The sequence below is a fragment of the Gracilinanus agilis genome, chromosome 1 (genome assembly GCF_016433145.1).
Source record: "Gracilinanus agilis isolate LMUSP501 chromosome 1, AgileGrace, whole genome shotgun sequence".
NCBI classification, from domain to species: Eukaryota; Metazoa; Chordata; class Mammalia; order Didelphimorphia; family Didelphidae; genus Gracilinanus; species Gracilinanus agilis.
The window spans coordinates 227157330-227170299 of NC_058130.1; the positions used below are offsets into that span (position 1 = coordinate 227157330).

At 38.8% G+C, this 12970-nt stretch overlaps 1 protein-coding gene across 1 annotated transcript in view; it reads left to right on the top strand.

Annotated features, from left to right (window-relative positions):
- The window catches only part of ABCC6 (ATP binding cassette subfamily C member 6), a 67388-nt gene that overhangs the window by 35879 nt on the left and 18539 nt on the right, over positions 1–12970 (top strand). The window contains exons 14-19 of the mRNA XM_044679104.1: positions 2410–2491; positions 3747–3763; positions 4510–4574; positions 6259–6385; positions 7735–7911; positions 9896–10063. Coding sequence (XP_044535039.1) covers positions 2410–2491; positions 3747–3763; positions 4510–4574; positions 6259–6385; positions 7735–7911; positions 9896–10063 — 636 coding nt within the window. The remainder of the gene's footprint in view (positions 1–2409; positions 2492–3746; positions 3764–4509; positions 4575–6258; positions 6386–7734; positions 7912–9895; positions 10064–12970) is intronic.

Below are 12970 nucleotides of genomic sequence, written 5' to 3' on the forward strand. Positions count from 1 at the left end.
CTTTTGGAACCTCAGTCTTTCTACGTAGGGTTCTCTTTTTTTATTGTTGCTATTGTTGGGTTTTTTTTAATATTTTATTTCTTCCCAATGACATGTAAACACAATTTTCAATATTCATTCTTTCTTTAAGTCTTGATTTCCAAATTCTCCCCCCCCTTCCCTTTCTCCACCTCCCTTCCCATCCTTGAGAAGGCAAGCAATTTGATATAGGTTCCTGTCATGCAAAATATATGTCCATATTAGGTTTTGAAAAAAACACAAACAAGAAAAATAAGGTCTCAAGAAGTAAGCTTCAATCTGCATCCACACTCTCTCTGTTCTTTCTCTGGAGGCAGATGGCATTTTTCATTATAAGTCCTTCAGAATTGTCTTGGATCATTATATTGCTGAGAATAGCTATGTCTTTCCCAGCTGATCATTATACAATATTGCTGTTTTTGAGTACATTGTTTTTCCGGTTCTGCTCACTCCCCCTACATCATGAACAAAGGGTTTTCTTAAAATGAAACTCATGAATCTGATCAATCAACAGAGCCAAGTAAACTCTTATTCAACTCAGTTGCATAGATGTGACAAATTAAGACATGGAAGTAAGAAGGATTGGCAAAGTGGATGGCTAAGTGACTCAGTGGATAGAGAACCAGGCCTGGAGATGGGAGGTCAAATATGGCCTCAGATATTTCCTAATGGTGTGACCCTGACCAAGTCACTTAAATCCAGTTGCCTAGCCCTTACTTCTCTTCTGCCTTGGAACCATTACTTAGTATTGATTCTAAGATGGAAGGTAAGGGTTTATGAAAAAAAAAAAGATCACCAAAGGGAAGAATGTAGAAAGAGCAGGAAAAAATGACCAAAGGTAGTCTTTGAGGGAAAGCCATATTTAAGGGGTGCAAAAAGAATTAAGGGCCAACAAATGAGACTGAAGTAGGAGAAGTTTTTCCTAGCAGTGTGACCCTGGGCAAGTCATTTAAGCCCAGTTGCCTAACCCTTACATTTCTTCTGCCTTGGAACCAATACACAGCATAGGGTTTAAAAAAAATCACCAAAAGGAAGAATGTAGAAAGAGCAGAAAAAAGAACAAAGGACAGTGTTTGGGGGACAGTCATATTTAGGGGATGCAAGAATGATAAAAGGCCAGCAAATGAGACTGAAATATGAAAGAACCACAAGAGGAACCCATGAGACAAGAGAATATTAAAGGAAAGGAGGAAGGAGTCAATATATTGAGAAATGAAAACTGAAAAAAGTCTATTAGATTTGGTGGCAAGGCAGTTTTTAGTAACCTTAGAATAGTTTCAGAAAAAGAATATAGGTAGAAAAGAAAAAAGAAGAGAGGAAACAAGGGAGAAGAGGAATGAATAAGACAAGCAGATAAAAGAAAAGGGAAGAAAAGGTCTGAGAGGTAGAGGGAGGACCATCAAATTTTGTTTCATGAGCATCTGTGCCACTAGTTCAACTCATCCCTCCTCAAGGCAGGGACTCTTCTACCCTTACATCTTTTTTCTCCATAATTATAGATTCTAGGAACAATTTTAATTAAGTGGAAAACCAGATAATATCTTGCATTTGCTACGATTTCAAAATGCTCTTGTACTTACTATCGCCTTTATTAGTTCTACAACTGCCCAATTTGATAGGGAGGGTGATTGGTGTTATAGATTAAGTTTACTGGTCATGGGGGCAGCTTAATGGCTCAGTGGATTGAGATCCAGGCCTAGAGACAGGAGGTCCAAGAGTTCAAATCTGGCCTCAGACATTTCCTAGCTATATGACCCTGAGCAAGTCACTTCACTCCCATTGCTTAGCCCTTAGCACTCTTCTGCCTTAAAATAAATATACAGTGTTGATTCTATGATGGAATTTAAGGTCTGAAAAAATCAGTTTACTTTTGAGCTGGCTGTTTAAAGGTATACTGAGATTCAAGCAAGAGGCAACATGTTATAACAGATAGAGAGTTATCCTTGGAGAGAAGTGAAGTGACATAATTAAGGTCACATAGCTACCTGGAGCACAACTTGGACTAGAATCTTGGTTTCATGGTTTCTGGAGTTCTTACTATGAAAAAAAGAAAAAACAAAAACAAAAATCAACTTCCTTCATTTTTGTTCTCCCTTGCCAGCTAACGAAGATAGATTTTTAATTTATGTTATTTTTTAAAAACTCTTAACTTCTATCTTAAAATTGATATGGCAAGAGGTAGGGGTTCAGTGGCTTGTTTAGGGTTACCCAGCTAGGAAGTATCTGAGTCCATATTTGAACTGAGGTCCTCCTGGCTCTAAACCTGGTGCTCTAGTCACTGAGCCATCTAACTGCTCCAAAAGATAGATTTTCAAAGAATTATATCAGAAAATTGGCTTCCTCTCCTTCTTGTATTGATCTTTAACCACTGAACTTTGGTTTTATCTCCAGGCCTGGGTTTCCTTGGCCCGCCTAGCTGCCTTCCTCCATCTGGAAGAGGTAGAGCCCAGAGCAATTAGCGCAACTCCTGTGGGTATGTACCAAGCTTAGCTACAGGTCTATGTCGGTGGTTTAAGTTGATCAGACTGTTTAAAGGTTTCTTGAGGTACAAAGGAGAGGCAATGTGGTATATAATAAATAGTATTATCCTTGGAGACATAAAGACTTGCATTTAATTCTCACCTTTGATGTATATTGGCTGTGTGATCTTGGAGTTGGTGGGGGTTAGTAGGTCCTTACTGACAGCAGCCAAAAATGATATATGACAGCAAGAGAGGATTCAGACAAAGTATAAAAAACAGGTACAAAAACTCCAAAAGCACTGAAGTCTGAGGCCACGTAGGGAATGGGTCCACACTCCTCAGTAAGCCTTGAGGTTACCATGAAGTAGTTATTCATAATAAGAACTGAGTCATCAAGAAAAGGTTAAAGATGAAGGGAAACAAACAAAATTTTAAATTATTTCCATCCAAAATAATTTAAATGTTTCAGGTATTGGGGCTCAGAGGTTAGTTTTGAATGCCTAGAAAATTCAACTGTGTGGAAGTCCTTCTTCCCAGATACTGCTGAATGCCAAATAAATGAGTTTGTTTTATTTCCCTGGAATCTCAAGTAGATCTTTTTGTTTGCCATTTTCCACCATTCCTTCGACTGCTCCCCCCCCCAGACAAATACACAAAGAAATGGTGTTATGATTAAAGATGAATGAAAAGTTCAATGATAATTGAACAATGATAATTAAACTTACAGATTTATTTTAACCTGGGAAGATTTCACGAACAGATTTCTTGAGGGTTAGCGACATTTGCCATGGGGCAAGACCAAAGGGCAGGAAAGAGAACTCTGAGTTCAGTCAAGGCTTCAGGAAGACCCAAAAAAAGTAGTTCTTTTTAACTCTAAGTCTATGATCCTATGATACTGATGCTGAGTCATCAGAGAAAGAATGACTTCCTTGCTTCATGTGACTCTGCCTTGGCTATATGGTACTCCATTTCTCCTTTATCCATTTTGTCCTTGTGCAATAACCTTCCTCAAATATCTGAGTGACCATTATGTCTCTGGGTCCTCAGTAGCCTATATTATTAATAGATCCTAGGGAAAAGATACAAAATGCTTCCCTGGGATTATTTTCTCCATTTTAAAGATCAAATTCTCTTCTTCAATTCTTCTGAATATCCTATGTGTTGGTATCTTGTTGTTCAGTCATGTCTGACTCTTCGTGACCCCTTTCTTGGCAAAGATACTTGAGTGATTTGCCATTTACTTCTCCAGCTCATTTTATAAATGAGGAACTGAGGCAGACAAGGTTAAGTGACTTGTACAGGGTCATACAGCTAGTAAGTATCTGAGGCTAAATGTGAACTCATGAAGATGAACTTCCTGATTACAAGCCTAGTGCTTTATCCACCAAGCCACCTAGCTGTCCCATTTGTTGGTACAGAGAACTTAAATCTACTGATAACGCCCCAAAATTTAATCACCAAGTCTAAGAAGTAGACATTGGCAACAGTGTGTAGGAGGAAGCAGGAGGGCGATCAGTGTCTCTGTCTTTTAGAAATTTAAAGTCATGAGTGAGAAGCCAAACATAAACATATAAACCTTACCTGCTAAAGCCTTCTGTTGGTTAAACCATTTATTTCAGTCACTCTTCCCTATACTCCAAATACCATTTTCTTATCAATCTTTTCACTAGAGTCTATAATAAGGATGGTACTATGTATTTATGTTTTCATATGTATTATATATATTTATGTATTCATTGCTTATTATTATTCATCATTTAAGACAAATAAAAGAATCCAAACTTCCTCTCATCTTCCTGGCCCTTTGGAGGAGAATAGTAATACTAATAGAAAGAAAGAAAGAAAGATAGATGAATGGGACCTTGAAGGCCATTGAGTCTAACACATTGCAGATAAGGAAACTGAGGCCCAGGGACAAGTGACTGTTGTGAGTGACCTAGAATGGAGAGAAGGAAGAGGAATATAAGAACCAGGAGAATATGCAAAAATGATCCTCAAAGCTGAAATATGGCTTTGTATCATAGGGGAGGAATGCATCTCTGTACAAGATGGCACCTTTGCATGGTCCCAGGAAAATTCTCCCTGCCTTCAAAGGTATAAAATTGTTGGGTTTTTTTGTTTGTTTGTTTGTTTGTTTTTACATTCCCCCCCCCCTTAAAAACAGACCTGGAACAGAGACTAATTATTTCAAATGCAAACTTTCACTATACCTGTGAATAACTTTTTCTTCTTTTTAGTCTCTGGACATTTGGGGGGGGGTTGTTTCCTTTTCTGATAAGGAGAATCTGTACTTTCTAGCCATTTCTCTTACTCTAGTGTAGTGAATCTCGAGGAATTATGGAGGGCAGGCAATTGTTTACAGCAGCTTGATCCTCCATTGTCACATTTGCAGAACTTCCCTTCATAAGGGGAAAAAAAAACCAGACCAAAAGAGATGAAACCAGGATGGGTGGCAAATGTTGACAAGAAATTTTGGCACCCAGGGAAAGTAGCACAAAATTTGTTTCCTAATAGATCCTGTAATTCATAATATGAGAATAATATTTTATTATGTATTCACTACTTATTCATTATTTTAGACAAATTCAGTCAAATGAAAAGGGGAATTCATTACTATAGTAGCTTACAGGTGGGTGATAACAATAGAAGCCATCCCTAGCTATGTGACCCTGGGCAAGTCACTTTACTCCATTTGCCTAGCCTTCACCACTCTTCTGTCTTAGAATCTATACTTAGTAGAGATTCTAAAACAGAAGATAAGGGTTTTTAAAAATAGAAGCCTCAGGTAGCTTTCTTTCTGCCTTTTTACCTTCTAAATGAGTAACATGTATTAAATTTTTGTGCTTTCTAAATTACTGTATGATGAGGACCAAGCCATAGGTACCATGCCTTAGTTATGGCTCTGTCAGATTAGTTATAGCTGCCAGATTCCCCCACCAGGGGTACCCTAAAAAAGTCTTATGACTTGCTAATGTTCCCCAGAATCCTTTTTGGGGCAACTAGTATATGACATTTGGACAGTCTGGAAAAGATAAGAATTGTAGGTAGTAGCTCATGTCTACTCACATGTTGGCCACTCCTTCCTTCACTTGCTGAGTCCGGGGTCCCCAAGCACTCCGTTGCCCTACACCCACGTTCATAGGGATGGTTGTTTTGTGACAATTTATGATAGATAATACAAATGCCCAGACTCATCAATTAGGGAAAAGGGAGGAGATTTGGGTCTCATTCATAGAGATCATTTATTATCACAACTGTTTTGGGAAACTGAAATCCATCCAGCATATGTGTGTCCCATTAGCCTGTTTTCTCTCATTCCACTGCCAGACACTTCCCAGGGTGGTTGGAAGGTGATCATGATGGAGAGAAAAGAAAAGGCTGAGAAATATGTGGGTGTTTATAACATAGATGCTGTTTTTCATTTTTGTTTTTGTGTTGTTCCCAGTCCCTCCCATAGTGCTCTTGTACATGGTAGACATCTAATATTTTCTTGTTAAACTTATTAATGTGACTGGAGGTGGTAGGTACATGAACAGATGGTTGGACATGGGTTGAGAAGAAGAGTTGCCCAATTACCACTCATGGGTATTCATTCTTTGGAAATCCATAGATGGGCCACAAACTACAATGTGTAGGAAAAATGATCCATGTGGACCAGTATTTGGATCATTAGTGTTTTCATTTTGTTTTTGTAGACTGAATATACTCCCCATTCCCACGTTGTTGTTGTTGTTGTTGTTGTTGTTGTTGTTTTTGGTCTTCCCCTATGTTTTATTAGAATAAATTTGGTGGTGCCACGGGGTTCCTTCTTTGCTGTAACTGGTCCAGTGGGTTCAGGGAAGTCCTCATTGCTATCAGCAATCCTGGGAGAGTTGACCAAGTTGGAGGGAAATGTAAACATTAAGGTAAGGTCAAAGACACCCTATCTATCTCCTGGGAAAAGAAGCTACGGGAACTCAGCCCCCAACCAAAGACATTCTTCTAATCTTCCCATTTGCAATCAAGAATTCCCAGAAGAAACCCCTGGAAATCAGAAGACCTAGATTTTAATCTTAGATTCACTGAATTAGCTCTGTGATTTGGGGCAAGTTACTTAACATCTCCAGACCTTACTTTCTGCATCGATGAAAACAGAGATGGTCATGCCCAATAACATTATTAGATGAGACTTTCATTTATTTAGCACCACTTAAGGTTTCTTTCTAGGCTAAAAATATTTACTCCTTGAGCAAAACCTCATCCAATATGATTTTTAAGCTCTTTGATCAATCTTGTCACCTTGCTTTGGGCATACTCTAATTTAGTGGTGTCTTCTTAAATCATAATGCCAAATGAGAAATGTTGCATATACACTCAAACTTAATGGATGTGCTAGTTTTGTTAGACTTCATCCCTCCCTCCCTTCTTTCCTTCCTTCCTTCAACTTCCTTTCTTCTTCTCTCCCTCTTTTCCTCCCTCCCCTCTTTCTTTCCTTTCTTCTTCCCTTCCTTCTTCTTTTTCCTTCCTCCTTTCCTTCCTTCTTCCTTCTTTCTTTTCTTCTCTCTTCTTTCCTCCCTTCCCTTTTCTTCCTTCCTCCTTCCCCTCCCTCCTTCCTTTCTCATTCCCTCTCTTCCCTTCTTCTTATTCCACATTTTTCCTTCCTCCCTCCCTCCCTTCCTTCCCCTCCTTTCCTTCCTTCCTATTGATCTGTGAGGAAGAGAGGCAGGACATATATTATCAAATAAACATGATGTAAAAACAAAAGATATCAATAAAAAAGGGCATGGCACTCAAGACTAGACATACCAGTCTAGAGGGATTACTGGGACTAATATAATCTCATTTATACTCATCCTCTCCCAACTCTGCAAGGAAACAAGGAGAGTGCCTTCTAATACCTATTCTTTGGGGTCATTATAATTTTGTAGCATTCAGCTTTGATGGTGCTACTGTTGTGATTCTTTTCATTTGCATTGTTGTACTCACTATGTATATTCTTTTCCTGGTTCTGCTTGCTTTGTTCCACGTCAATTAATACATCTTCACATACTTCTCTGAATTCTTTATATTTGTCATTTTTTTTGCAGCACAGTAATATTCCATTGAATTCACGTGCCACAATTTGTCTAGCCATTCCCCATTCAATGGGCACCTACTTGTTTCCAGTTCTTTGCTGCCATACAAAGGGCCGCTATGAACACTTTGTTGTATATGGAAACTTTCTTTCCATCTTTGCTCTCCTTGGGAAATACACTATTGAGGTTTCCCCACTTAGGGCTCAGTGGCTTATGTACCCCAAGAAGCCTGGATCCAGAATGCTTCAGTGGAAGAGAACGTGTGCTTTGGACAGGAGCTGAATATGCCATGGTTAGACAGAGTTCTGGAAGCTTGTGCATTGCATCCAGACCTTGCAAGTTTTCCTGCTGGAATCCACACAGAGATAGGTGAACAGGTTGGTCAGCATCTCAGTACCTTTCCAAATTGCTAAGGCAACCCCATTAAGGTCCCCCTCTAATATTTTCTTTGGCAGAGGAGGTGCTATTATTATCTCTATTTTACAGAGGACACAGATCAAAGTTAAATAAGTGTCCAAGGTCACACAGCTAGTGTGTGAAGCTAGATTTCAATGCAGATCTTTGTGATTTCAAGTTCATGTTCTGTCCATTGTACCACCTGGATGCCTCTATATGATCTAAGTGATATCTGAGGGTATCATTCAGTTAAGCTAAGACATTTGTATGGATGATAAGAATAAAGAAGAAAATAAGAATAAGAAGAAATGGTGGGTAAGGAATTCGGGAGAAAAATGAAAAAAGATGTATGTTGTAAAAGTAGAAAAGAGAGTCCTTCCAAGAACCGGGAATCTAGAATAGTGTCTAGTCCAACATGACCAGTCTGTCAAAAAGCATTTCTTAAATGTCCACTATGGACCAGTCAATGTGCTAAGAACTAGAGATACCAAGAAAAGCAAAAGATAGCCTCTGCCATTGAGGAGCTCACAATTTAATGGAGGAGAACACATGCCAACAAATATATAAAAACATGTTAAGTACAGGGTAAATAGAAAATAATCAATACAAGGAAGGCTCTAGTATTGGGAAAGGCTTCCTGTAGAAGGTGGTGCCATTAACTAGCTGTCTGACCTTTGTTGTGAGGAAGTTTACTAAATTATTATTTAGGAGACCCAGCAAGCAGGGCTGGAGAATTCTAAATGGAATGAGGAAGCAGGAAGTGTGGCCTCTCTCTCTGAGACGGACTCCATGGTGGTTGGGACAAGCTGTAACTGATCCTGGGACCTCAGAGGAAGTGGAGTTTGTACCCTGATTCCCTGATATCCAGAAGGAAGACTGTCATCTACTTGTGAGAGATTTTGGTAGAGACTATTAATCCCAACCTGAGTTGCAGGTAACTTGGGCTGGGTTAGCTCCCAGATCTACCCACAAGTGGTGCAGTAGGTATGAGTACTGGGCCTGAAATCAAGAAGAGCTGAGTTCAAATGTGACCCAGACATTTAATAATTTTGTGACCTGGACGAGTCATTTAACTGCCTCAGTTTCTTCACCCTTAAAAATAATTTGGAGAAGAAAACGGTAAACCACTCCAGTATCTTTGCCAAGAAAACCTCAAATGGGGTCACAAAGACATGACTGAATACTACTGAACAAGAAAAACAGCAGCAACTACTCTCAAATTAGGTTATTCTCCAGACTTCAGTTGTTTCATGTGTAAAACGAAATGAACTGGATAATCTCTAAGATTCTTCTAGCTCTTAAAGTGTGTGTTTCTCATAGACAAGTAGTGTTGAGTTTATTTTTTAAAAGAAAAGCAAGGTGTATATAATAGCTAATATGTAAACAATGCTTTAAGGTTTGCAGTGCACTTTACAAATATTGTCTCATACTTCAAAACAACCCTGAGAGATAGGTGGTATTATTATCATCCCCATTTTATAGATGAGAAATTTGAGAGCAATTGTTTAGAGGTCTCCAAGGTCATACTACTAGTGTCTGAGGCTAGATATAAACTCAAGTATTCCTGCTTATAAATCCAGAACTTTATCTTCTATACCACCTAAATGTATATAATAGAGATCCAGTTTCATGTGAAAAAAGGTTATGATTCTATAAATTGTTACCTTTAGTCCTCAGAGATTTCAGATAAGCCCCAAATTGCCTATTTGAATGAAACCACCATATTCATTTCCTTACTCTAAATTGCTATTTCAGGGTTTGGATTATCTTCTTTGGTTTACCTTTTAGGGAAGGCTCAGGGAAGTTCTGTATTCCAAAGCTCACTCTTTCACAAGAATTTTGGGGACTTAATGGCAAGTCTTCTTTTTAGCATAAAGACAGGAGCCAGACCAGAAAGAGCTTGTCTCAGCAGGAAGATGTGGAGATATTCAGGATTAACCTTGTCTCTTGGTTCTTCTTCTCCAGGGTATCAACCTTTCTGGAGGCCAGAAGCAGAGACTGAGTCTGGCTCGTGCTGTGTACAAGAAAGCAGCCATCTACCTGTTAGATGACCCTCTTGCAGCCTTGGATGTTCATGTTGGCCAGCATATCTTTGACCATGTCATTGGGCCAGGAGGATTGCTCCATGGAACGGTGTGGTTCTTCAAGGGCACAGAAAATGGAACCTTCCTCACCTCTCCCTGCCATATGCTTGAGGCTAGAATGATCTTTCACAGTTAACTAGGGCCCAGCACCCATCCATCCTGAGCTCCCAATCCATCTCATTGTCCTTTCATTTCTGTCCTTTTTTGTCTCCTCACTCTTCTCAAGGAAGAGAAGCATCAAGCTGTCTCTTTAGTCCTGTTATTACATAATTATTTACATTCTGCAGAATTCAACTCTTCTAGTTCCCATGGGACAAATGGGAAATATGTCCCCTGACCTCAAAGACCTCCTTATATTTTTAACAAAGATAATATAGGCAATAGTCAGTGAGTGTGTTTATATTTTGGGTAATTTTAAGATGCATATATAGGAAGGCTCTACTTTGAGAAAAATCTAATGTCTAAAACTTCAAATTTTTTAAATTGATAAATTGGGGGAAATAGCATTTCAATTCCAAAGCTTCCACTAGAAATGGCACTTCCTATTTCTTCCATGCAACTAGGAAAGTTGTATTCTGCAGAATGTAAATAATTATGTAATAACAGGAGAAAAAAGAAGCACCTATACGCTTCTCTTCCTTGGGGAGAGGGAAGAGATGAAAAAGGACAGAAATGAAAGGATAATGAGATAGATTGGGAGCTCAGAATGGATGAGCCCTGGTTAATAGTGAAAGATCACACTGATGTCTAAGCCAAATTAAGCTGCATAAAAGGGATTATAAAATCTTTTTTTTTTTCTAAGACAAATTCATTTGGGCAGCAAGTGAATGAGAAGCCTTGTACCTCAGGACACCACTCCAGGGGAAAGGAAGGCAGAAACCTAGGAATCTACCTCTGTCCCAACTAAGAAGTCTGCCATCACAGGAGGGAACAGGAAAATAAGGAAGGGAAAGACAAGGGGGAAAGTGTAGCTTCCTAGTTTAACTACATATTCTTGATAAATAGTGACTAAACTTAGTTATTTCTACCTGTTGAAGGAAGGACAAGTAAATTTCAGCTTTGTGGCTAAATCATTTCAGTTGTATCCAACTCTTTGTGACTCCATTAGGGGTTTTCTTGACAAAGATACTAAAATGGTTTATCATTTCCTCCAGCTAATTTTACAAATGAGGAAACTGAGGCAAACAGGGTTAAGTGATTTGCCAAGTGTCACACAGCTAGCAAATGTCTGAGGCCACATTTGAACTCAGGAAGATGAGTCTTCCTGACTTTAGGCCTGGCACACTATTGGCTATGCCACCTAGCCAGCCCCTTAATTTCAGCACCCTGGGATAATATTCTGTTCACTCTGACCTAGTTAGAGCATAGTTGAAGTTACAGAAATATTCACTTTGAGGTCATCTTCAAATATTATTTTTTAAATTAATTTATTTATTTAGGATATTTTTCCATGGTTACATGATTCATGTTCTTTACCACTCCTCTTCCTTCCCCCTCCCAGAGCTGACAGGCAATTCCACTGGGTTATACGTGTATCATTGTTCAAAACCTATTTCTAAGTTATTCATATTTGCAATATAGTGATTTTTTAAAGCCATTGCCCCATTAGCTTTCCTTCTAATTTTGGTTACATTGGTTTTGTTTGTACAAACCCTTTTTAATTTGATATAGTCAAAATAATTCATTTTACATTTTGTAATGTTCTCTGTCTCTTGCTTGGTCTTAAATTTCTTACTTTCCCATAGATCTGACAGGAATACTAATCTATGTTTACCTAATTTATTTATGATTTACTCTTTATATTCAAGTCGTTCACCCATTCTGAATTTATCTTGGTGTAGGGTGTGAGATGTTGATCTAAACCTGATTTTTCCCATACTGTTTTCCAATTTTCCCAGCAGTTTTTGTCAAATAATGAGTTCTTGTCCCAAAAGCTGAGTTCTTTGGTTTTATCATACACTGTCTTGCTAACATCACTTACCACAAGTCTCTTCCACTGATCCTCCCATTTGTCTCTTAGCCAGTACCATATTGTTTTGATGACTGCTGCTTTATAGTATAGTTTAATATCTGGCACTACTAGGCCTCCATCCTTCACATTTTTTCCCATTATTTCCCTTGATGTTTTTGATCTTTTGTTCTTCCAGATGAACTTTATTATAATTTTTTCTAATTCTATAAAAAAGTTTTTTGGTAGTTTGGTAGGTATGGCACTAAATAAGTAAATTAATTTGGGTATGATGGTCATTTTTATTATGTTAGCTCATCCTACCCATGAGCAATTAATGTTTTTCCAATTACTTAGATCCAGTTTTTTTTAACATTTATTAATAATCATTTTTAACATGGTTACATGATTCATGCTCCTCCTTTCCCCTTCACCCCCCGCACTCCCCCCACCCATGGCCGATGCACATTTCCACTGGTTTTGTCATGTGTCCTTGATCAAGACCTATTTCCAAATTGTTGGTGGTTGCATTGGTGTGGTAATTTCGAGTCCACATCCCCAATCATGTCCACCCCGACCCATACGTTCAAGCAGTTGCTTTTCTTATATGTTTCCTCTCCTGCAGTCCTTCCTCTGAATGTGGGTAGCATCTTTACCATAAATCCCTCAGAGCTGTCCTGGGTCATTGCATTGTTGCTGGTACAGAAGCCCATTACATTCGATTTTACCACAGTATATCAGTCTCTGTGTACAATGTTCTTCTGGCTCTGCTCCTTTCACTCTGCATCAGTTCCCGGAGGTCTCTCCAGTTCGCCTGGAACTTCTCCAGTTTATTATTCCTTTTAGCACAATAGTATTCCATCACCCGCATATACCACAGTTTGTTCAGCCATTCCCCAATTGAAGGACATACCCTCCTTTTCCAGTTTGTTGCCACCACAAAAAGTGCAGCTATAAATATTTTCGTACAAGTCTGTTTATCTATGATCTCTTTGGGGTACAAACCCA